This window comes from Cygnus atratus, chromosome 5, assembly GCF_013377495.2.
Source record: "Cygnus atratus isolate AKBS03 ecotype Queensland, Australia chromosome 5, CAtr_DNAZoo_HiC_assembly, whole genome shotgun sequence".
Lineage (NCBI taxonomy): Eukaryota > Metazoa > Chordata > Aves > Anseriformes > Anatidae > Cygnus > Cygnus atratus.
In genome coordinates this window covers 33,869,717-33,895,128 of record NC_066366.1, presented here as the reverse complement: position 1 = coordinate 33,895,128, position 25,412 = coordinate 33,869,717, and the positions used below count along the sequence as shown (strand labels likewise).

General features: G+C 40.3%; 1 protein-coding gene across 2 annotated transcripts in view; it reads right to left on the bottom strand.

The window, feature by feature from the left end:
- The window catches only part of CSTPP1 (centriolar satellite-associated tubulin polyglutamylase complex regulator 1), an 81,596-nt gene that overhangs the window by 53,856 nt on the left and 2,328 nt on the right, over positions 1–25,412 (bottom strand). Inside the window, exons 2-4 of one of the 2 annotated variants that reach the window (XM_050710998.1) lie at positions 23,420–23,555; positions 18,267–18,369; positions 1,395–1,525 (exon numbers count right to left, since the gene is read on the bottom strand). In XM_050710998.1, coding sequence (XP_050566955.1) covers positions 1,395–1,525; positions 18,267–18,346 — 211 coding nt within the window. In that variant the 5' untranslated portion in view covers positions 18,347–18,369; positions 23,420–23,555. The remainder of the gene's footprint in view (positions 1–1,394; positions 1,526–18,266; positions 18,370–23,419; positions 23,556–25,412) is intronic. The other variant, XM_035539981.2, reaches the window with a different exon arrangement.

Genomic DNA, 25,412 nt, shown 5'->3' with positions numbered 1-25,412 from the left:
GAGACAAAGTCTGGTGAGAACTTGCATTGGAAGTACAACAATTGGTACCTTCCATCAGATAGCTTCTTCTCATTTTGTCAACAAGGTTCACCACTGACAAACTGCAGTTCTGGTGGATGACTTCTTCACTGTCATCTCTCAACTCTACTACAGAAACATGTTCCAGGAATCTGTACTCTATCTTTCCTGACCAAGATCTGACCTTACATTATAGATGTCTTCACCGCATACTCATTAGATTAGTACCATACAATTTACCTGGTATCTTAGAGGTATTATCCCTGAACCAAAATAAGTGATTTAGAACATAACAGAACTATCACTAGCAAGAAAGTGTTACAGACAGCATATCTAGTCACTTCATTAGCTAATTAGAGATTTTGTGTTTAACTACATGTTTAACTACAATTGTCAAATTTCAAAGGATCTAAAATGGCATATGTCAAGAATCATCTCCTTATTTATACTCCTGGAAACTGTTCATCATAATCAGAAGTCTTGCAAAGCTTAGCCAGAAGTTGAGTATTTATCTGTATTTACAAAGATTGCTCTAGTCTTCCCTGCAACAAGAAGTGAGGCTGAATATCTTGAAACAAGTGGGGCTCATAGTCAAAAAAAAAAACAAACACTAAAGTTCATATTTGTACAGCAATATTTAGTATGTTTGCTTAAAATTCTAAACTAAAAACCAAACCGAAACTTAATTTTAGTTGCATGTAGTTACATGAGTTTATTTTGAACTCTGGCCAGTTCTCCAATACCTAATCTACTGTGCGCAGCATAAGGATAGCTAGACAAGATAGAATGGAGCTGAATGGTTATTTTGGCATTGAATCTTTTTCCTTGTGGGTGGGGTTGGGAAGAGGTCACACAGCTGTCAGTGGTCCCTGTTCCGTACTCATCAGGTTCCTGTAATGTCATCTAGGAGATGTTCCAGGACCAGCTCAGGCACAGTTTAGGTGCCCGCGTTCACCACCCTACAGCCCAACACCACTATAACTCCTACCTCCTGCAGAGCTCATGGTCAAAACACTTGGCATTTATTGCTCTCAGTTTGAATGCAGAGTATGAAGGATATCTCCACAAATGCTATCCCGCTCCCATCCACTGATGCCCAGCACTTTTTTTTCTTTGCATCCCCATGCACAGGCCCACAAATGTCCTCCCTCCGATCTGTTGTTGCTCAACATGCTGTTCTGTAATGGAAGTAGCACAGGCAACAAGGTGCCCCTATGCTAATTTAATATTCCACAGGCTACTGTGATGATGTTTCCCTTTTTACAGCATTAGAACATTCAGCTAGTGTGCAGTGTCAGTATTTGTATTGCACTAATACCTAGCTAACAATTTTGATGTCAACGTAACAAGATAACAGCAGATGCTGGAATACTTGCCTCCGTTTTTCCCCACTGTTCGGAAACATCTCCAGAAGGTCCGAAGAAAAGATGCTCTGTTATGAGGGGTAGCTTGGACAAAGCTGAACTCACGGAACAAAATGTGTGTTCCTTGACGCACACTGTTAAAACTGTGGAGATAAAGTAAAAACAACAAAACGTTAGAAAGCTGAACCAATGTGAATGTTCTGGGGCCAGCTGGAACAGTAGCAAAAAACCACTGGCAGTTATATTTTGTGAAACCAAATCTCTAAAGCTTATATCCATCTGTTCTCTAGAGAGAAGACTATTTGCAAAAACCACACATTGAAACTTAATTATAGGAATTAAGGGTTTGTCAAAGTAAAATTCATTCTAAAGAATCCCAGTAAGGGGTGTCCAAGAGCCACTTAAATTCTTGAGACCAATCCACTGGAAAATGACTGGCTAAGAGTTACTGTTCTTTGTCTGACCAGAAGATGCCTTTTCTTTTAGCACCATTTGAATTTCACTGCTATTGCTATTCTCACCAGTTTTCCCTGAAGCCACAAAAAAAAAAAAAACACCAAAAAAAACAACAAAAAACTTTTTCAACAGAAGTCTCAAGATTTTATTTCTAGGTTACTTGACTGAGACATGACTGTACTGAATGTATAAAATCTGCTTTAGTTGTCATGAAAACTAGACTGGCACCTCCCTAAATAACACTTTGCACTGGTGCATTTTGAAAATAGTAGCTGGTCATTACAATAGAGAGTCAATTTGATATTCACAGTCTTGTATTTTAGTACAAATTTCTCATATTTGACTTGTAAGCACTTCAGGCTAACTTCTTATAGTAAACATTTGTCTTAAAAAGGTTTCTCTGAAGTGTAAGAAGCTCTCCTTTGGGTATGGTGGAGCTCAGCATGCAAGAACAATAGAAATGCAAATACAAACATTATATACCAAAGGTACAATGACAGGGTTGCCTCAAAGATGGATTTTGTGCATTTCACTCTGAATCATGCAAGTGGGACAAAAGCTTTCAAACACTCCAGAGAGATCATTAAAAACATTCACATGGGACAGCAGCTTAACTTGCCTGCACAGTGGAGAATTAATGAAAAGATACAAGCTTATCTTTCATCACAGCAGAACCTCTCCATAGGTAGCATCTCCGCAACAGAAAAAAATCCAGTGGTCAGTGGGAGCCCGTTCAGTTTGCCATTTTAAAATCATCTTCTTAAATATAACTAGTTTCAATCACCTTTTTATGCTACGTAGTATAGAAAAGGGCCTCATTTTTCAGAGAGAATTATACCAGAGATAAGAAAAATTAAAGCCACATTATCAGTTTTGGGGGATGGGAGGGTGGAGTGGTTGTAGCCCTCCTATTCTGAAGGGAATGCAACTCATGTAAAATAAATACAACCACATTATGATTAAGAAACACTCATCCTTGAATCCTGGAAATCAGGAATACTTTCTCTTCTGTAAATATTATGGACAAATTGATTATTTCACATTTATGAAGCCTTACTCATGTACCAGTGCTGTGCAAGCCAGAGAAAAAAGCACAGACATCGTAGCAAGAGATTTAAGTAAATAAGTAGAACCTGTGTCTGATCAAAATATACCAAAATTAGAGGAAAGGGCTCCCATGACTATCATTGTAAGTGAAGAATATTCACTACAAAGTGGTATAGCTCATTATTTAGAGGGAACAAGTACAGAGTAAGGGAAAGTAACTTGCTTTAAATCCCACAAAGCAACTGTGACAAAGCTGAAAATGGCATTTCAGATCATCTCATCCCAAACCACAACCTATAAGACTTTTTTGATTTCTTATTTGCATTATTCTGTCGATGATTTGACAGGCTGATGGAAAAAAAAGAACGGTACAAATGAAAAAGAAGCAGCTTGGTATAATTGAAGAAGGCAGCTTTCAGAAAGATGACACATAAGGGAGATATATAGGAAGAGAAAAAAAGATGAAGGCAAGAGTACAGTTGTACAGACCCCTGAGGGAACGAGAAGGAATACTCAAAGTTTAAATCTGAGAAAGAAATGGGGAGGGTTAGCTGCACAATGATTTATCTAAATGTACCCAAGTTGTGTTGCTCAGAACAACTACAGTACCTACACCAGCTGGAAGCAAATCCTGGCACGTCTATAAGAGAAAGTTCCAGACATGAAGCTAACATACTATTAACTCACAGCAGACAGCTCTGCTGTATTACTCCATAGTCCTAATAAGAGAAAACTCAAGTCACTTGGATTTTCAGCACGGGATGGCTCTAAAGCTAGCAGGCAGAAGGGTATGATATAATTTGTTGTTGCTTACTTGGCTACAAGAGTGGGTGGATATGTTGGAACATAGCACACCTGCATGTACTGACAGCCAAGTGCCGTCAGCTAGTTGAGAAAAGAGGTACATTACTTCTTTCGTTCCTCATTTCTTGCAATAACATTTCATTTAACTATACAGTGGGAGGATTTTGCCCCAAAAGCTCAAGTCTGCAACCACAGGAGTTAGAGTGTTATCTCTGTTAAGATGCCGCATTTCAGAAATCCTACTTTACAAATTCTTTTTTATAGTTTGCAAGTGCTCAGCTCAAAGGAGAGCGCCACCTCCTGCAGCCCACAGTGGAGCTATCCAGCAAGCAGCCAACTGACAGATCAACAGGTCTATTCTCAGGCAGGGTCAACACCACTACCAGGGACAGGAACTATCCATTTCAAACACACTACGTATTTTATAATACTTACAGTAATTATTTTATAGCGGGTAGAGGGGCAGTACACATCTAACACTGCCACCTTTTCCTTAACAATTATCCAGAGATGAAGTTACCATTGACGTGGCAAGTAGTAATGGCCTGCAGGTAAACTCTGCTGAAAGCGAAAGAAATGGTGACTACCAAAACCTACTGCAGTTATTTCAACTGCATGTCTGCAGTGTGACCAACACGTTACCTTTGATTTTAATATACTCTTGAACAGATGTCTTTTCCAGTTTCTTTTGAACACAGAAATAAAAGAAACTGCCCTCCCAGAGGAATGGTTTAAGTAAGCCAGATATCAACTGCAAGACAACAAACTTAGCTCAAAGATTCTCAGCAAGTTTAACAGCTACTGAGGTTCCTTCCTTAGGATTGCTCAGTCTTTCCTCTATCTGTCCTCCTCTCACTGAACAATTCATACCCTTAGCACAGTCAGGTGGCCATAGCTCAGCAGAACATTGTGCAGGAGAAAGACTTACAAACAAACTAGGCTATCTCAACAAGCTGTTAGTTTGTCCTCATTCATTTGAAAGTGGGCTTGTGAACCTAGAAATACAAGCTGGGAAAATAACTTCCCACTTATCTGGTTAACTCCTTCTTTCCCCCCTTTCAGGCGTTCAGCGTGGCCATTTGCAGAGAATCCTCCTGGAAGGAAGCTTTGAAAGTTTTAAAGTCTCCTACTGCAGAACTAATGGTTGTCTTGGCCCTCTAGGTTACCGGTAAACAGTGTAGACAAATTAGAACATTAACAAAAGTTACTAATGACATGATTATATTTGTCTGAAATAAAAACTGAGACTAGACATTGAGTTGAACGTTCATCAGTTAACACCAGTTTACTGCAGACACTCATATTTCGCACAAGAATTGTTACACAACCGGGTACTCAGTTAAGCTTCTCATTCACTTAAGAGAATATTCTGGAGAAAGATGAGACAGATTTAAAGCAAGGTTCTTGCTCAATAGGAAACTTTGAAGAAGCTTTTGCAGTAGGGAACTAAAGGTCTTACTTTTTCACTCTTTTCCATCACGTGCCCTAGAGCAGCCAACCCAGGGAATCAAACCTGTTCCGATGCCACTGCTGAGAAAGCTGCATCTCGCAGCACACCCAGCCCACACTTGGGGGATGGCACGTGCATGGGAGAGGAAGAAAAAAGTTTTGGGAGGAGACTGATAAAACGGCCCCAACTCTCAGAAATGGCTGTGCTGGGAACCCTAGCACTCAGGTGCTGCTTCTCCAAACAGAGCTGCTTTCAGTAAGGCTTTGTCTTTTGTGTAATTACATTTCGGCAACTTGCCAGAGTTCAGAAACTTTCAAGCACTCTTTTCAAACCTTTGGACTTCTAAATAGATTGTAGAAGTCCCAGGATGCTATGGTAACATCCCAATTGAAACCCACTGCAGTAGTTAGCCTCTGCCTGCTGAACTCGGGTAAAGCCAAACATGCACAATGCAGAGAGAGCCCCGTGCCCCGCAAAGGACAGAAGTTTGCCAGCGCCCTGCTGTCCCTCTAGCAGGTGCCACCTTTGGTTACTGAATGAGTTCTCAGGGCCCCTTCTCTACTAAAGCAAGGAACAGGGAACGTTATTCCTTAACTTACACCATACTGCTTTCATTTTCCACCGAGAGCATGATGAAGGAGCAAAAGCTCACTTTGAAGGCTTATGCTGCTTCTGCAGAGGACCTGATGTCAACACTGTGGGTATTTCAGGGTTCATTTTGCTTGAAACACGCTTTGGGCTGGCTCTGGTTTGGTATCCTGGACTGCATGCTCATTTGCAGTTGGAACACATCTTTCAGTTTAGCTCATCTGAAAGGAACCCAGGTCACGAGCTCCAAGTCTGCTTCATGGTGTGAACCAAAGCACAGTAAGCAGGGATAATCAGGAGTATTAGGATTAGAAACTACGGTACAATGGGTAACAAAGAACTAGCTCTAGCAATAGAAAATACTGGAATTCAAAAGGCCTTAAAACTCAGGCAATTTCTGTTGTTAAATAACTCATCCACACACATCCCGAAGCAACCAATCACACTTACCCAAGGTTTTGTTCCAAAATAGCAAAGTGAGGTTTACCTTGCCTGGAAAGAGCCCAGAGAGGCAACACTTAAAATAGTGGGCATCATTGAGAAAAAAATCCCAGACATACTGTTGTGATGAATAAAGTACTGCTGAGCATAGCTCAATGTAAGATTGCTATTCTTCACCTATTTAAGTTCACTTGACTATGTGCAAGATGCAGAGCAACCATTGGATTATTTCTTTAGCTATCGCTCTTGGAAGGTAGCATAGAAATATTAGCATTCCTCAATGCAAAGCTGTTGTACCGAGTGCTTTTTGAAATATTGAGAGATATTAAGATTTAGGACAAGGAAGTCAGCCTCAAGGAAATCAACATCTTCCTCTAATGAAATTAACAGTGCTTTTTAGGCACTTCCTCTGAAATGTGTTAATGGTATTAAGGTGAAACAGATACTGAAAGTTATTGCTGATGGCTGACTTTAAGGAAAAAATCCTTTTATAACAACTGGGCAGATAGGAAATCATTAACACTTAACATTTTGGTGAGACTGAGTGATGTAACACTGCAAACAGACTTTGTTTTTTGTTTTGTTTATTTTTTTTCCAATCCATTCTGTCTCACCCACTCAAGTCTATTTCAGCTGAGGGGAGCGGAAAGAGAGAAAGGAGTGACACAAATGTTAGAGATTTGTTTTCAGGCTTTCTGGTGTAGGCTCAGGGATCTCTGTATTCATGGCAGCATTAGTACAGGTGGTACAGAGATTATCCCCAGTACCGTTTGAAAGGAAATGAACCACAGCACCTGTGACACAGCTCAGATAGGCAGCAAACAAGCCTTCTTATGTTGCTTTGTATCAAATCAAACCCTCTGAGACCAGTCTACAGATTTGGGAGAAGGAAAGGATAAAAAGAGTTGCTGTGCTTGCTTTTTATTACCTGGAATCCCTTTATCTTTTTAGAGTCCCCTCCCTTGATTTTTCCTATGCTAGGCCAGTAATTTAAGACCTTGAAGCTTTCAAATCAAAAGCTAAAATGACCTTACTGTGTTGAATTATTAGCCCAGGATTTAAAAACAAAAGCAGAAAATGGGGGCTGGGAGGGGAATCTCTTAAAACAGAGGCCTTTTGATCAGAGCAGCATCCTGCAGTTTGCTGTAACTCAAGCTGGCCATTCTTACAGAGCAGGAATTAAGGACTCCCCCTGCCAGGCAGGGCCCTATTAAAACACAATAGCTGCTTGGAAAGAGTAAGGCAAGCTGATATGGATATAATAGGCCACATATTGAGGCCCCTTTCTACTTTGAAATAAAGCCGCTGCTTAGAGTTATGAGCTGGGAAATCTAGTATTTGGGAAGATGGGAAGGGCGTACAATGGCAGGCTGTAAATAGCCGTGCAGAAGCCCTCCAAGGTGCTTAAGGAAAAAGTAACGAAGCCTTCAGAGATAAGCATCAATCACCACGAGTAGCTTTTTCAGTCCGATCAGGTAATTTCAGACCACATGGTGCTTCAGTGAGCTGAGAAAGGTCTTGCTGGTATAAATGGAGGTTTAGTTTTCACAGCAGAATACAAAAACACAGCGTGTTGCCCACTGCAGAGATGGCTGCGTGAACGCTGTTATAACAGGTTTTAAGGAGATCACTAAGTTGCTACTCAGCTTCCCTCAAAAACCCTTGCCCTCCTTGTACCTCAAACATTAAATAATTAAATAACTAAAACTCAGAATTATAACTACACCAAGGAAGCTGCTAACTGTCCAGATAATGTATTTAGTATTTGTTCAAACTCGTCTAAGTAGACATTTCTTGGGAAGAAGAAAGCTCTGTATTGAACTGCTCTATAACCTTCACTACGCTGAGGGCATGGGAGCTTTGAGCCTTCAATAAGCATTATGAACACCATGATTTCCACTCTTTGCCTTCCTTTATTTAAGTGGATATATTTTTGCTCTACCTGTCACACTGTGGAATTGATTCACTATCTCTGAAATGCTACAGCAACCACTCAGGGAACTGGGGTTGAGGGTGAGAGAATGGCACAAAGAAGAGAAACCATTAAAAATACAAGCATCACAAGGCAGCGGTCAGATTTCTTCTAGCCTAACAACTCTGGAAATAGCTATGGAATTGACATTGGCTGGAGATGGAACTCAATTCCAAAATGTCAATGTCCACTGAAAGAGGAGTTTGAATTTGAAAATGACTGAATGACCAAACCCATCTTGTACCATTGAGATCAAAGCATAATGCTGAGTCAAGGCAAACTGGCTTCTCAGAAAGGTGAGGCCGAAGTATAAGCACGGGTGAGGGTCTGCTTGCTCCATTCTGCACAGTCTCCTGTAGGTCTTATTGCAAGACAGTTCAAGACAGTTCCGTTATTACAAATGAGATTTTTAATTAGTTTAAAAGATAACAGTACAATCGCATTACAATGGTGATGATCTACAAACCACTGAAACAGAACCTCACGACTGTTTTAAAAGGAGATTCAATGCTGCATGGTTCTGCCATGTGTGCAGCTCCAATATTTGCTTTTTTCAGTCTTGGTTAGAATGGAGGAATTTAGAAGAAAAAAACAACAACCAATACTCCCTCACCTGACTCAGTTGCACTGGCAAGAACCACAGCACATCAGAGACTGAGCAGCTTCCAGTATTTCCATCATGGCAACAAATGAACACTGCCAAGATTCCTCAGCAGAGATGAAGCTTCATCATTTTACATTAATGTTAGGTCTGCATTTAGAGATTGCTGAGCTAAACCACTTTATGCCCACTACCACTGCTTGGCTGTAGCGTTGATGAGCTACTGTTTGTCCAATTTATTTGAAGAAATGCAATGGGATTAATTTTGTCAGACATGAGATTACTGCAAGTCTCTGAGGCTAACGTTCTAGAATCTGTATGGTTTCAACACTACACAACAGCACAAAATCTCAGGTTTATTATTTTTGAAAAGGAGAGAAAAGGAAACTAACTAACTAGAAGAACTATAAGGCTCTCAGCTGTCTGCTATTCTTGGGAACGGAGAGACATTTAAGGGATTTTACACTGTAAAGGATACAGAATCCTATAATAGGATCTTATCGCATCCCATGCTGCAGGCATTTGCTGATTTTTACAGTTTGGCATACCCAGTTTATGAGAAATTTTACATTTGTTGGCCATGTTCTTAGCAAGACAATTAGATATAGATGATAGACATATTCTTAGCAAGACAACTGGAAATGCTCCTCAAAATTTCCTTTAACACCACAACATTTTACGGCCTAAGAATGAACACAAAACTTCTTCCAATATCACCAAAACAAGAAATGCCTAAATTCTGTTCCATCTTTTCTTAAAGATCTTTCCGGGAAAGATAAAACATTCCTCAAACTTACATTACTTTATTCTACTTTAATACAAAGTCTTGTAAGTTTGAATGGATGGAAGCCAAACATTCTTCTGAAATTGATCTCCTGTTTGCACATAGTCTAGATTCATGCCAAAATGCTGCATTAAAACTAGAACAAAACCAAATGAGGTTGTAATACAGGGAAAGGTATAGTCAATACTGAAGCCATCATGTATGCAACAGTGGTTCAATTACAGCTTGAGACATCAAAAACTGTTTTGGAGGAACGAGTGTGTTCCAAAAAAAATCCTTAATGAAAAGGAAAAGACTATGACATGTAAATTCCTAAAAAGAAAAAAAAAAAGTACAGTAAAATAAAGCTACCAATGGGTACTAAGCTTCCTCCATTATTATGCTTTTCCAAAGCTCCTATTTTCTCCTGCATTTCTACTGAATCCCCGGTGCCAATTACACATTACTAAAACAGTTTTCTTCAAAACATTTACAGAAGCTGCAGGAAATCCAATCCTTACGGCAAGTGACCAAGCATGACAAGAGATTACTCTTTTATATACACATTGCAGATTGTATGCAAAAGACTGTAAATAGACCCACTACATCTGTTGTGGATAAGTCACTATTTGCCTCTTTTTCCAATATATTCCAACCCAGAGTGACTCAGCAAGCACAAATAAGCCATTTTCCAGAATGATGGAGAAAGATGTTTTTCAAAGTGATCTCAGCATTGAGTGTTTACTTTGCACTACAGAAAGCTCTGCTCCAGAGCTTCCCTCGGTGGAAGACAGACAATACACGATTCTGACTCGAGGGCCCTCTCACTTTTGCAAGAATTCAGACTAAAGCAGAGCAGAAATATATGATCAGAAATGCAAGAACGGGGAGAAGGAAGTAAGCGTCAAATACCACAGATATTAAAAAACAGCAGACAGTTGGTGAAAATAAAATGAAACAAAAGACCCTGTAGCGTCCCAACAGTAACACAATGATCATCTATAAAATACCCAACTGATGAAATAAGTTATGGCAAAATAACCCCAAAGAACTCATGTACAGGAGGTTCCCTAAAGATGTTCTTAGGAACTGCAATGACTTACACATCTATTTTGTTGCACTGCCAAATGCAGACAGCAGGGGTGGACCAGGGAGTAGGAAAACTGTATCACAAACCAAACATATCAAGTTAAAATTACTTCTGTTACCTTCTAATCCACATGAGAGTGATCAATTTTCAGCATATTGTAGGATCTCATCCTTTTCAATTACTCCCAAAATTATTTGATCTTGTTCCAAGAATAAATTTACACATTAAAAATGTATTAACAACAGTCTGATATTAACTTCCAGCTGGGATCATGTATGTGTGTCCAAATTTGTACTAGTAACATTAACATCTACACCAAAAATCAATAAAAATTTGGAAGCATAAACAGAATTATGACCTAAAGCTAGACAGAGGAAAGTACATTCAAACCTAGCCCAGAGAAAGAGCATAAACATAGATAACCCAGACACTCATCATCCTAACACACCATTTGCCAGGTTTCTGGAATTTACCTTTTGGAAAATTTCAAATGTCTGTTTTTCAGGCTCATTAGCTATCAACACTGCTTATATGCAATTAGGTTTAATGATCATTGAAGGCATCTCAACTCTATGGCAAACGTGTTGCCTTTCAGCATTCAAGGTTGTAAGAAGGCATACACATACACCCAACTATATAAAGGTCTTCTATAAGGCAGTCAGTCCACATGTGCTGCAACTATTCTGGTAACGATCACAAAGATATAGTTTCCATGACGTAAAGCAATAGTAAAGAAGCAAAGACTGCACTGATACACAGTGAATGCCTACTAGAAGCATCACAATCTGACCACGCTGCATATAAAAAATGCAATTGCCTCTCTTCAGACAGCAAGAGCAGAGTGCAGCTCAGCTATTTAGAAGCGGAGGCTTACCTGTAGAGAACTACCCTGTGCTGCCACTGTGCTGATATCAAGTGCTAACATTCCTATGTTATGGCATGTTTTCTAGATTCTGCTGTCATCAAAACAGTATTATAAGTTTCCTGAGTGGAATATATTATCATACGGAGCATCAAACATAAACGTTGCCTTCTATGTTCAATGCTATGTTGCTCTTCTGACTAAAAACTTCATGTATTTTTCCTGCTAACCGAAGAGTCTCTTTATGATTTTTCCCCTCTCTTTCTTTGTGAGGGTTTGGATTCATCCAAGCATCCGCTCACCTGTAAGATTCTCAAGTATGTGGGGAAAAAAAAAGTTACATTTTCTAATATATTGGCAACAGGCACAAGCTTCAGTGGGAATCGGTGTGTTATTCCCATTAATATATGCATTTTTTCCAGCTGTTTACTCAACAGCAGCCATCCCAATCAGCATATTTGTCAGGCTAGGACTTGTTGCAATGTTTGTTGCAAAGAAACAACTCTGGGAAAACTGGGACTTCACAGAACCTGCCTGTCAGATGAAGATACAAGTACTGTTCCTGCTGTCAAGCAGTTCTGCACTAAAAACATCAAACTACAGGCAATCTACAGGCTCTGGACAAAATTTTTCTAATTTTAAATGACAAATTATCACCCTCCCAAATCTTCCATAGCCCTCATACAAAATGTACGCCCCTTACTCTGTAGGCAGGTGGTACTGAAATCCCTTTTCTTCTATGGCTTGGAGAAACTTCGATTATAAGAAAGAGAGACTTCCCGTTCTAACAAGTCTCCTCTGTAGAGGCAACAAATGGACTTTAACAGAAAGGCTTCGTGTCCATTAACCACACATCTGTGAGTGTAGAAATATGCAACTATTACAGGTTCCCCAGGAAAATTTATCACCAAATTCAGTCCTGCAAATCTATCTGCTCTCCAGAAACAGACATCAAAAACATCTCGCTCATAGTAACTCATTCACGTTAGCTGCAAAATCTGCTCCTCAGAGTGCTTGGCACGAGTGCTCTCTCTCAAAATGCATATATTCATTCTCTCTCCACTGATAACTGAAAAGTGAAGGAGAGACAGGCAGCACTCTTATGTAGTGCCCTAGGGACCAAGGGATCTCAAGCAAGAGCCTGTCAGGAGCCATCACGCACATCACCCCAGCTGAGATTTTCAGCCCAAAGGGCTGCTTCACGGCTGGGTCACTGACAGCAGCAGCTTCACACCTATCACACGGCTCACTGCAGTCTTGCACTCAGCATGATAATTTTGTAGTTTTCTCTCCAGAGCAAAAGAATTGCACAAGTCCTGAGAGCATTTGAGGAACGCACGAAATACAATCTCATGAGCTATTGCAAAAAGAGTATGAGAGAGCTTATCAACATTTGCTGTAAGAACCTGAACGAATTTTTACCTGCCAGATGCTGAATGCAGATGGTTTTTTGCAAAACCAAAAAACACAGAATGAGGGGGAGGAAAAAAAAACACAAAAAACACCTTCCCCACCAACAAACAAACACACACCCGCCCCAAACAGTCTTGCCAGCAAGTTCTAATGATGACACTCTGCTAGACTCCATCTCTCAAAAAGGGAATCCCGTACAACCTGTCAAAGCCCTAAGGACCTTCTCACTACTATTTTTGCTGTTTATACTACAAATGCACAAAGCATGGAGACAATGTTGTACAGTGGTGCATGCTGTAAAATACATGCAGTACAATATAATTTCTGTCTTGAAGAGCTTACACTACCCTTGCAAGCAAGATAGAACAAGTTACTGTGAAAAGGGAAAAGATACAGTGCAGATGACAGCAAGATGACGATGATAAGGCCTAGGCACACAGAGGGCTGAAAAAAACAAAACATATGGCTCTAAGTTAGCTCTAAGAATCTCTCTCCTGTTTATAAGCAGATAATTCAGCTTATTTCCAGTTGTCATTCAGTGCTGCCTTCAGTGAGTGGCTTATTTCTCAAGGGCATCCCATCTGTCCCATTCCTGGCCCTTCCGCTCTGCCTCTTCCATTCCCCCAAGGGTACTGAGACCATTTTAAAAGGAGGACACTGTTTCCTCTACAGTTTTATTTAGATAAAGAAAGGTAGATGTACAGGACTGAACAAGCTGAAAGTTTTTTTCTGATAACAAAGCTGGTGTCACTGCTATTGCCAGAGGAAGTCAAAAGAGCAGTATCACAGTGGTCCCTAAGGAATGAGTTTACCAAATTGTTCTAGCCAATCCAGGGAGCAGGAGAAAATGAGGTACCTTCATTACTATAATATTTCTCACCACAATAACATCTTCCTATCCAATGGTCTCAAGCTATATAGCACTGGCAGTCCTGTTATTCTGAACTAGATAAGTGTCCCTTAGTGTAAAAGTGCTCTACATAGCACAGACCTGGGATTTTGAACTAAAAGTCCATGCCAACCACACAACCGACCTAAATGCAGCATCCAGCCCCCACTCACAGCAAACACACACATCACAGACAACTTCTCAGATAGATATTATCAAAGCAGTCATCAGAGAGCACATGAATGGGCACAAGATCCAACAGGGACGCTTCAAGGTAAACCCAGCTGAAACATCCTTTTATATAAAAAGGGAATCTTGGACATCAATTTGCAGAGCCCAATAGAGGCAATGAAGCATCTGCAAAACAACAGCAAGATGCCTTTCATAATCGTGCTCCAGCTGGCAGGTAGACCCAAAGATATTGCACCATAAACAAAGGAAAACAGTAACTGTTCTGGGAGAACAGAAAAAATGCCTTTCCAAAGAGTCTTGAACAGAGTAGGTCATCTACCTGCAAACTGGAAGAGAAAAGTTTCAAGCACACTGTTAGCATACAAGAAAAACAATAAAGTACTAATAGGAAGCCTCTTGGTGAAGAAAAGTTTGTGCTGCTTCTTCTAGCTGAAGGGAAATAAACACACAGCTTCCCCTTAAGATCCCAGAAAACTTGAAGCGGGACACGATGCACATTCCCTCTGAGTGATTAAATCCATTAGCACGGGGGCCCTGCTTTTCTTCAGTACAAGAACAATCAAGAAAAAAGGATGATAGATAATGTATAGGAGGAACATGTCCCTTTAAGATATGTTGGCACAGAAGATGGGCTGGAAGAAGTAAAGCAGCATTAGTCCATAATTACACAGAGGGTTTTCAAGAGTTTGTATTTCACGGAGATTCAAAAGCAGAGCAGAGACTTGGGTTTGTAACGAGCAAATACCAGTAGCATTTCAGCAGATCTATAAAATTCAGACTAGTCCTGAGAGAGGAATAATTTTACTCTTTTAGCTAAAAGATGTGGATTAATTCACAGAAGAGTGATTGAGCCCTGTTCCTGTAAGAGTCGGTAGTGAGTCAAGTGAGAGAAGCCTCAAGAAACTCCCAAGATTGAAAGCAGATGTCCATATAATTGGGACAAATGATCAATTGAATAAAGTGGGCGAAAAAAAACATCCTTAAAGACTAAAAATATTCTGGAAGGCGAGCTGTAGAGATGAGGGTCAGCCCTCTGCAATCAGCAATCAGTGCTAGGCAGTGAATAGCAGTGGAATACATAACCAGTCTCGTTTCCTGAGCTAAGAACAACTCATCGACTGCAAAACACTTACAGCTCGATCCATACAAAGCTATATGACCACCTAGTTTTCAACTCCGAAATTTCACTCAAATAAGCTAAACCCCAAAACCGAGTATTTTCTTAATAATTATTCATAAAAAAAGCTGTTGTAACTGGTACAAAGACTTGAAGTGACTCACAGTAAGGCGGAGCATTGCAACGTGTGATGGAAAGGCCATGACTGCTCTTCAGTGGTGAATCCAGCGAGGGAAGGGTCCATTGAACACCGCTGTGTTGAACAGTGTGCCCTCTGAAAAGTGCTTGGAGAATATCTAACACACTAACTTCACACCTTGACACACTAACTTCATTATTTCTGCAAAGTTACAGAATTGTATTATTTTATCCTACACACACTTGAAAAAAATTACTTGCTTGGGCCTACCTCCTAGCTTTCTAAACTCTGGGCTTAGCCTGTAATACTAAGCGAACGCTGTGCTTTCCTTACTAACGTGAAGAATTGGACACCTAATAACAAGCTCCTTTATCTTAAATCCTTACAGCGCACTTCAAAATACGGACACGCCAACCCTCTCCTGTAGAATAACCTGGAACAAGCAAAACACTAGAACATTACAAACAAACCTTAGGAATCTCACGAGTTATCTTAGAGTTCTAAGGTATTAAGATTAAAAAATAAAAATCAAGATCATGCTGACTTGCTTGGCAGAGCAATACAAGCCAGTGGATCTGAAAGTATAGCCTGAACAAATGCTGACAGTCGGGTGGGTGAGTAGAATTCTACTGGGCAGCGAGGGCACACCACTTAGCCCTGGGAAACTTCCTATTCTGTCTACCTCCATAGTTCTGATTATTTTTTCTCCACATACGAAAGATTCACACATTCCATATGCTATGAGTTTCACAGCTCTCCACATCACAAAGGCTGTTTGTGCTTTGGTACAGGGACACAATGTCATCTGTTAAGCTCCAGCTATACCACATAAAAAAGACAGAAAAAAAAAAGAAGTGAGAAGTTCTAAATTACTCGCAGAAAAAAAAAAACACGCTATCTTTTCCTGTCTTTCAGAAAATCAGAAGCTCCATGGAAAACTCAGTGTGAACACAAAGCCATTGTAGAATGTCATATCTTTGAAAACAAAGAGGGAAAACATGAGCTCCAGTCAATCAGAGGGTTGTGCTCCACGCTGACAGTTCTGTTTGTTTGTTCCAATGGTCTGGAATTGCTATTTATGCTTTCAGAGGTGGAAGAGGGATAGGAAGTGAAAAGGTGGTGGTTATCAGGTCATGATGAAGAAATACTGTAGAGAAGCAACATCAGCAGTTTTTAAAGAGTGTGGCAGACCTCTTTGACCACCATTTAATTTTTGAAGTATATATGTGCAGGAGTTTGGAAAAGGCCCTGAGGTGTCAGCTTGAAAGCAGGTGCAAACCAAACCTGATCTGGATAGATGTCTGAATGACAATTTCAGCTAGGTATTTCAGAGCCACCTTGCTTTCAATCTTGGTAAACAAATCCTGCCGAGGGTGGAGGTCATTATAGTCGTGCTCTTTATCTTTAAGCTCTTGTTTACTATTTGTTCAGCTGATTAATCTTGGTATTACTTTCTGTGGAAAGTCACCTGTATCTGATGGAGTATCATCATTCCCAATCACACGGTGTGCACAGATTGTAACTTCATTTGTCCCCAATACCTGCTCTCAATGATTAACTCTCCGCAACTCTCACATATCAATGACTGCTACCACTGCAACTTGCTCAGAACATGGAAGTGCACTATAGGGAAAGGTTAATAGTAAAACATAACAGCCTTGTTCAACTGTTTTATTCTTCTTGATTGTTCCGTGTAAATGCCTTTATTATGGAAGTGTTACATGGGACTTCCAGATTTTGTAACAGGGACAATTCACTCCAAGTGAAAGCTGGAAGTACTTTGTTGAGAACAAAAGAGATAAGGTACTACCAAAAAAACATTTTCTTGTTACAATGCCACCTACCTAAAAGACTTGTTCTATAAACAGAAAAATGAGATAGCCCATATCTTACCTCCTCTGCCAAGCATGGACAAAAACACACTGGTCTTGAGCAGCTTCTTACCCTGTCTCCAAAACAACTTGCTTTAAAAATTTCCACTCAGACTTGCTGCATAGTTTATTTTAATTACTATTTTACCAGTGAGAATCTCTGATATCTGTCAGTTTAAAATACGCATGGGGCAGGAAAATATAATGTAAGTTGTCCAGACAACTGAAATAGCAAGTTGGATCTCATTTGGAGGTCAAATGGACGCTTCAGTGGAAAAAAAAAAAAAAAAAAAAAAAAAAAACTCTGGTCAGCTCAGAAAGAAAGTTGTTCCTGTGCTTTGAAATTCTCTTCCACAGATGTAGTACAGAGAGTTTTGTGAAATGCTCTGCACGCTGATTTGTCTCAGCAAAAGTTAACAGGAAAGGAAGCAAGCAAGCAGATTTTCAAATGGGCAAGGGACAGACTGAAACATACCAACTGCAAGCACACCCATTACCAAGAGATTTTTTAATGAAGCTGCCTGGAAGACCTTGAAATATTGTGTAAGACAATAAGTTCGCAAAACATACAGTGATCAGCTGAGTCAACATCAACAATGTTGAAGAACAGCACACAGTTTCCCTCCCCCCTAAATCCTTCCAAATTAGTAGGAAGAGATTATCTGTGCTAATTATTATGTTCCTTTTAAGGACTTACACAGATTATAAGGGGGCAAGAGACATTCTATTAAAGCATTCGGCACAATACCAATCACACAAGGAGACAAAACAGTTCAAATTCATGCTCAGAAAAAGAAAGAATAAGTGCTGCTGAAACCAGAAGCACTCCCTGCTTTTGATACTGGCCAACAGCCGTGATTAAGCCAAGCACAATTTGTTTTTTTTTTTTCCATGCTTTTAAAAACTCTCTTCCCCAAAGTGACTGCTTCACATGGAGGTTTGTAACAGGAGAGGTACTGAACTCCCCAAAGTGACTACTTCACATGGAGGTTTGTAACAGGAGAGGTACCAAACTGTACGAAACCCACGCACGTTTCTGAAACATGCTCAGGCAGCCCTTGGCTAACCTAGTGAAATCCAGCATTCACAACATAATCAGCATGTGTCCAGCTCCATTCTCCATGTACCCTGCCTGTTTCCAAAAGCCCCCCTCAGGCTGCCCGTATTGGCAGTGTCCTCATGTACTTACTATTCAGTGAAGAACCTGGCAATGCCATACTGACTAATATCTTCTCTGTTCTCCAACAGCTGGCTCACTGCATCCTCCATGTACGTGAGGACATGTCTTTGAGCTGCAAATAAAAGACAGTAAGAGAGAGAAATTAGAATACAAGGGGGCCTGCAAAGCCCAGAGCCAGACCAGCCTCGCTCTGTGCCTTACAAAACAAGCCAATAAGCATTTGCTCCCTCAGTTAGAGAGCAGAGTTTTTATTCTCCTAGATATGGATAGTAGAACTCCTTTCTTAAATCCTGCTTTCATTCCTGGCTACACAGAGGTAGTCATTAACGGTGTGGACCCTTTTTTAAGTCCCCTGAGATTCTGCAAGTGAAGGAAGTTGCAGATGCGATGGAGTTGTCTGCCTTGCTGGAAAATGCTTATTCCTGATCTCTGTTCCGAGTCACAGCCATCTTTCCTATACAGATCATCAATGCTGTATCAATGGGGTTGTTGCAGAGCTTTACATGTTCCCCACCTGTCCCTGCTTACCGAAGCCAAGTAGCTCTAAGGCTGTTCTGTAAAGTTTTTTTCCTAAAGGTGCAAATAAAAGTACATCTGTTTCCACACAAGCATCAATGAATGTTCTTGGAGTGGCAGGTGGGGAACAGGTCTCATTGCCAAGAGAGATTTATATTGCTCAACAGTCAATCTCAAGTAACTGCCTAAACCAAACGTAAGGAGATTTCAGAAGAGGCAGATCTGCCAGCGCCCAACCCCAGAACCCCGCTCACTTATAAGACTTCTGAGTTAAGGTAGTTTGGTACAAGGCAAACCATTTTGCTGCTTCTACAGGGGGCAGACTCTGTACAAGTCAAGCGTTTGCCAGGGAGGAAACAGCGCAGATTTGCCACTGAGAGCCTTTGATGTTTTTGGCTGGAAACCAACTCGGAGCAACAAAGAGCCGAGGCTGGGGTGATGCGCCAGCTAGCAAGCAGAAGACTTTCCAAATCTACAAGTTCAACAATCATAAGACAAGTCACAACGAACCCAGGAAAATCGTTCCTAACCTGGAAAGCGCACAAGCCCTGTTCCCAAAGCACACGCCTCCATCCTAAACACGTATGCTACTGCACCTTTGCAAGTAGTGTCGTGCCCTAAAAAGAGCAGGAGAAAACCCTTAGGGCATATAGGAAAGGCAAAGGCTGTTCTTGCTCCTTGCCAATCTATTCCAGACTTGGCAGCATCATCCCCTCAACCAGCAACTGGCCAACCTCAGACCCACATCAATATTCTTCAAACCATTTTAATTTGTGCTTAATATCCTGGTAAGCATCAAGCCTGTGCCACTCGATACACAGCATGGAAATCCCTTTCATCTTAGTGTGGGGCAGGTGGACTTCAAGAGAGGCCCGGAAGTGACTATTCCCAGTGGATACAGTGATTAAAAGTATGTATGAACATTGATTGCTATCAGGGGATTTCTCTGCCTAGAACACTTTTCAGGACAATGGCAAAATTGGTTAAGCACACCCTGGAAAATACCTTGCAGCTGATAGCAAAATGGTGAGCCAAAGGTTCAAAGATATTATCTGGCACTAAAAGATACAGGGCGTAGCTTTATTTAATTATTTTAATGCAAAGGAATAAATTTAATTTATGTGAGTGATTAAAGAAAAATAGCTCTGCGCACCTGTGTCCCCTGAGGGAGGAATGAGTCGTGCAGCTCAGTCACAGTGTTAAGATAACAGCAACTGGGTAACTTTATTTCAGCCCATCCTTCCTTCCTCTTCATTATGCAGCCCATCTTACACCCAGAAACCGTCTTCCCAGGCCCTTCGTGGGCTGTCAGCGGTACCAGGTTAAGCCAGGAAACCCTACAAGCAAACAGCCTTCCACTCACATCGGTCTGCAACGCGTTCCTACTCAACTGCAAAACCATTTCCTAAACTTTGTGGGGAAGCATACACACCTTTTGTTGAAGGGCCCCTATCAGCGAAACACATTTTTGTTATTTGGCTTGTTTGGAGTCATTAACCTCTCCCCTTAAAGACTAAGGGAATAAACAGGCATGGTCCTACGGTGCTGCACAGCACAATAAAACTGACCTTTATAACAAAGACCTTTGAGTCTGCTCCTGGAGAATACATTAACTTTCAGCATGGAATTTCAGACATTTCTGTCACACGTAAGTGTACACAAATATGCACGGGTCACTACTGAATACAGCCACTGGACAAAGGATATTTCTGTTAAGCTTTTTGCTGCATGGTCTCTGGATCCTGGCAAAGGACCTCTCTCCATATTTCCCAGAAGGTAGGTAGGGGAGTGGGGGAGGGAAGAAATTAGTGAGCAGAGAAGCTGAAAGAAAATAGCACTTGCAATCTACTTTAGAAGCCTCTCTCCTTGGCTCTTCGACTACTGTGCTGTTGTCCAGGTAGCACAGCTCACAGTGCCAAACCAAATTCCAGTTCTGGCTTCCTGTTCTCTGGCTGCCTAGTTTCATGGAACGGTATGAGCAGTGTTTTATAGCCCGACCAACTCGATCCTACACAAAAAAAGTCAGAATAAAACTTAATTTGCAGGCAGGTTCTAGCAGGCCAGAGAGGCAAAATAAAACGCCAGGAGTCTGGTTATAGCAAAACATTAGTGCCATAATTTATACAAATGGTACTTTCCATAACAAACACTGGAACCATACCGCAACGTTACCTATTTATGCAAGCACAGAGTTAAAAATCCATGGGGTCCTGTACAAAATAAACATGATGATTCATAGGTTTTAACAATGTTTTAGATTCTTTGAAAATTTGGGGAGATGGAGTATTGGTATAGTCATTGGTCATACTTTTGAAGTTAACTTTGCAATAAGGCAACAAGCCCAAATCAGTATGCAAAGACCAAATACTCATTCAACAATGCCATTACGGCTTGCTCTCTGCTCATTTCCTTCCTGATAGGACTCTGGTATACTGCAGCTTCCATGCACGTTACCTTCATCATTTATTGTTTATGGCTTATTCCAACAAAAGATCTTCACCCTGCTCATACAAAACCTTCCTAGGTAGTGGATCACGCAACCTGTATTTGCTAAGCTCTTCCCCAAACATGCCCACACCCCACCATCACTCACGTGCTCAAGGTTCAAAGTGAATTTTGGAATTAAGGCACTTTGGCTCAAAACCAAGTTCAGGGTTGAATAGTGGCTGTTCAATCCAAGCATGGCCAGACCAGGTCATACAAGTTTCCCCCAGCTTACAAGAAAAAGGCAAACAAGGATTACATGCACAGTCAATCCACATTCTCTGTGTACTCTACTACAACAGTTTACACGATCCCAACTAATTCCCTTTAGCTGTAACAGTACCCAATCATGTACCAAAAATAATCCTTTTTTAAGTCTGAGTGACCTCTTTCAGTCTGCTGATGAGAACAAACAGTCCTGATAATCTGTAACTTGATTACAAAATATGCTAAGTACAAGCATTGATACTTGAAAAAATCTTGAAGGAAAAGGAAAAATGAATGCAAATAACACCAATACATGAAACAGAATATATGCATTGAAATTCTTGAAGTCAGAAATTCAGGAGGAAGGAAGGAAATACACGTCACCTTTAAGTAATGATATTGCATATATGTATTTTTTTTATTATTATTTTATTTTTTTAATTACCGGTAGTGCTCAGGAACCAGGAGGATTAAGACCGTACGTGTGCTGTAGTACTGTTCACAAGAGTTGCGTAACACCTACTTCAGCACACACTGGGAACATGATCGAGTTAACCATGCTGCTTCTGCATATTAGCTACCTACTTTTACAGCTTAGATACATTTCCCTAACACTACATTAATAAGAAGTTTCTCTTTCCAAGAAGTTTGCTTTTTCTTAGAGGCATAGAGAAAAATAATACTGAGAAGAAAAACACCAGCATGCTTACCAAAAGTGATACTGCATGTCATAAACAAAGGGAATAGGAAACATGGGGTGGCCAGAGGATGCAATAAAAAGAGCAGCAGAAGCTGCAAAGAGAAAAATAAAGTGTGCCAAACAAGTTGAAGGAAGACTACGATTGGAATAAATTCACACAGGATAGTAAAACAAACATCAGGACAGGCCAGCAGGCATATCCTGCTAAAAGAAGCAGCAGAAAGAACCCTACAGCAGAGGTAAGCCTTACCGAATGATCAAATCAGCTAGCTACACTACTGCTCAGCTCTTCAGGAGAGATGCCTTCTAATGGAACATGAACTCTCTACCAGAGCAATTTCTAGAGTAGGTTTTCTTTCCCTTTTTTTTTTTTTCTTTTTTTTTTTCCCTACCTGGTTCATTCCTAGCATAGCAGAATATTTTGAAAAATCAGGAGTGAGAATTCCTGGATAATAAGACCAATTTTTATTAATTATTTGCCTCCTCCTCGACTAAAGTGCTGAAAATACACACTCTTCGATGCAATTAACGATATAATTTATTTCAGTTATCAGAAGTTCAAAAGCATTACAAGCTTTAACGCACTTGAAATATTTTCTCCATTTTTAAATCTCTAAGAGTGTACAAAGTATCAGCTAAGTACACTTTCCGAATTTATTCTAAATTGGTGTTTAACTAAGGAGCCTGCTGTATTACTGAATTTTGGAAAGAGACATCTACGATAACACCAAACCAGCTGCATGCAAGGAATAATAATGATGTGAGAAGGAATTAGCAAGGATACAAACTGCAAGAACAAAATAACAAATTCTGGAAGATTTTCCAGCATTAATGGTCTTTCAGGATGCTATTCTTAATCTCTTCAGATATCCCCAAGGAAAGGACTGAGCAAGAGAAGTATGTAAACAAAACAATCAACCTAAAAGCTAAATCACCATACAGCTGTGGTTCCTTCCAACTTGGCAGTAAAATTTCCTCCTAACCCTAAAAAACAGGGTTAAAGGACAGAACATGTGACAAAGTGCAAGGAGACCTGGTCGGACCAGAGATAAACACTACGATGGGAGACACGCACTGCTATTCAGGAAAGCATGCTAAAAGGCAACATGACACATTGTGTTTTGTACATTTACAGTTTCATAACTGCTTTCAACAACAACAACAAAATGTTTCAGTTTATAGATTAATGCTGACCATAACTGAAAATCTGTTTCAAACAATTAATCAGCATATTAATTGCAAACCATGACATTACCCTCTTTCAGTTTGCACACACATCCTCAGACCACACACAGACCGACTTCACTGCTCAAGTCCCTCCAGCAACCACCTCCTGTAAGACACGGTACAGCTGCTAGGAATCACCACCTCTTCATTGCAAAACTGTTGAGCTATTTAAAAAAAATACAAAATAAAAAAAATCTGAGTTTACGCAGTACGTTATTAACACTGTGGAAGTAATCATCATTCCAGCTTGTTCTAAGGACACTAAATAACCCAGTGGCTCCCTAACTCTTCAGACTCGCATGCTCCCCAGTTCTGGAAATCTCCCTAGCTCAGTCTCAGATTTCCCTTCTGCCCTTCAAGCTAAAGTGGAAGTCCTGAAGTGCAGCAGCAGGTTTGGGGATGAAACTGCAATCTTTTGGAGAAAGTACTAGATGCTGGAGAAACTACTAGTATCTTAGAAGATTCTAACGTATCATTTTTACATTCAAACTTTAATGCATCTGCGAGGAAGTCATTCATACTCCATGTTATAGACATCCCACCCATACAACAGAGCAAGAAAGAAAAAGAAGGAGAAAAAAAAAAGCATTGCATTGTTTTCGCTTTTTAGACCATAAGCTTTTTCAGCCAGAGTGCTTCACACAAGCTTGTCAAATACCTCAATGAAGAGAGGATTCAGCATGGGCTGAGATGTCTGGATACCAATGTAAACTATATGTTGAATATGCTGGTAAAGAAATTGTTTGTGCTCAGGAAAATTGAGTTGGGAAGTCCAAGACTGTTCAGAAGAAGAGTAAACCCTGGGCATGTGCAAAGTCTCTGCACAACTGAAGTTCTCTGCTGGAAGCTGCCATTGGTTTTGTAAAAGCACCAATGCCATGAATGTTCTTTCAATTCATTAAGCTCAAGACCTCTTCAGAGAGAGATGGCGAAACAGGACCATGTTTCTGGCACTCAGTAGCCCCATGCTTTACCAAGAAGGCATTTCCCTAACAGAATATTTATGTTCTTACATGTCTTATGTTGGCAAAGGAAGAAAAGAAACAACATCCTGGAGCTGGCAAGTGAAAAGCGGGAGAATCCAGGGGAAAATAAAAGTTCAGAAATTTGCAATAATCTTCAGCACTTTCTTTATAACAGAGGAGGAGGGGAAACATACAATTTGAAGCTTCAGAAGACAGCTGCATGAGTAGAACAATACACTAAGTGCTCCACTGCCTGCTATAAATAACCAAGCAATCACCAGTTATTAAACCGTAATGAGGAAGGCATGGAAAAGTGTCTCAAATAGGCCTCATTTTGCCTACTGTAGTTCTAGTCTCATCCATCAAATGTAAAACACATTTTCATCACTATCCCCAAACACTAAATGTTGTTTACTCAGTGAAAACGCTGTTTAAAATATCCTGCTTGTTACAACTTCTTCGCTGTAGCCTTTCTGCCAACTTTGCAGACCTCATTTCCTTTCCTATTCTCTCAATTCTAGTCACCTCTGTTCTTCTACCTGCTGTCTCGCAGTCACTATGGCATGAGTTTTGTATTTTCCAGGAACTCTGCTGTACCAAAGATTTGCATTTATTTTTCATTTTAAGTGAATGCTTGATTCACTTCTCCATGTTTATTTCTATTTTAACTCACAACTTTTTCTCCCCCCCTTAGAATATGTTCAACTGTGTAGTACTCTTAGCATCCAAATTGGACACAAAATATATATATATTTTTCATATTTAAGGTAAAAGTGAACACAGCAAGTAACACAAGGTTATTTTGGCCACTCATTTTTATTTGTTTTCTTATTTTCAGTTCTGAGAAGGGAGGGAAAAGAGGTTAGGTGTAGCTCACCCATTCCAGGCCAGGAAAGACAGAGTGCCATCTGATCTGGGAGACTCAAAGAATACCTTATGTGGCAGCCTGGGGCAACACAATTTCAGAATGAAATTACAGAATGTGAAACTTGTTTATCACAGTTGCTTACAACCCCACATCAGACAACAATATTAACCAGACTTGGAGGTACACAA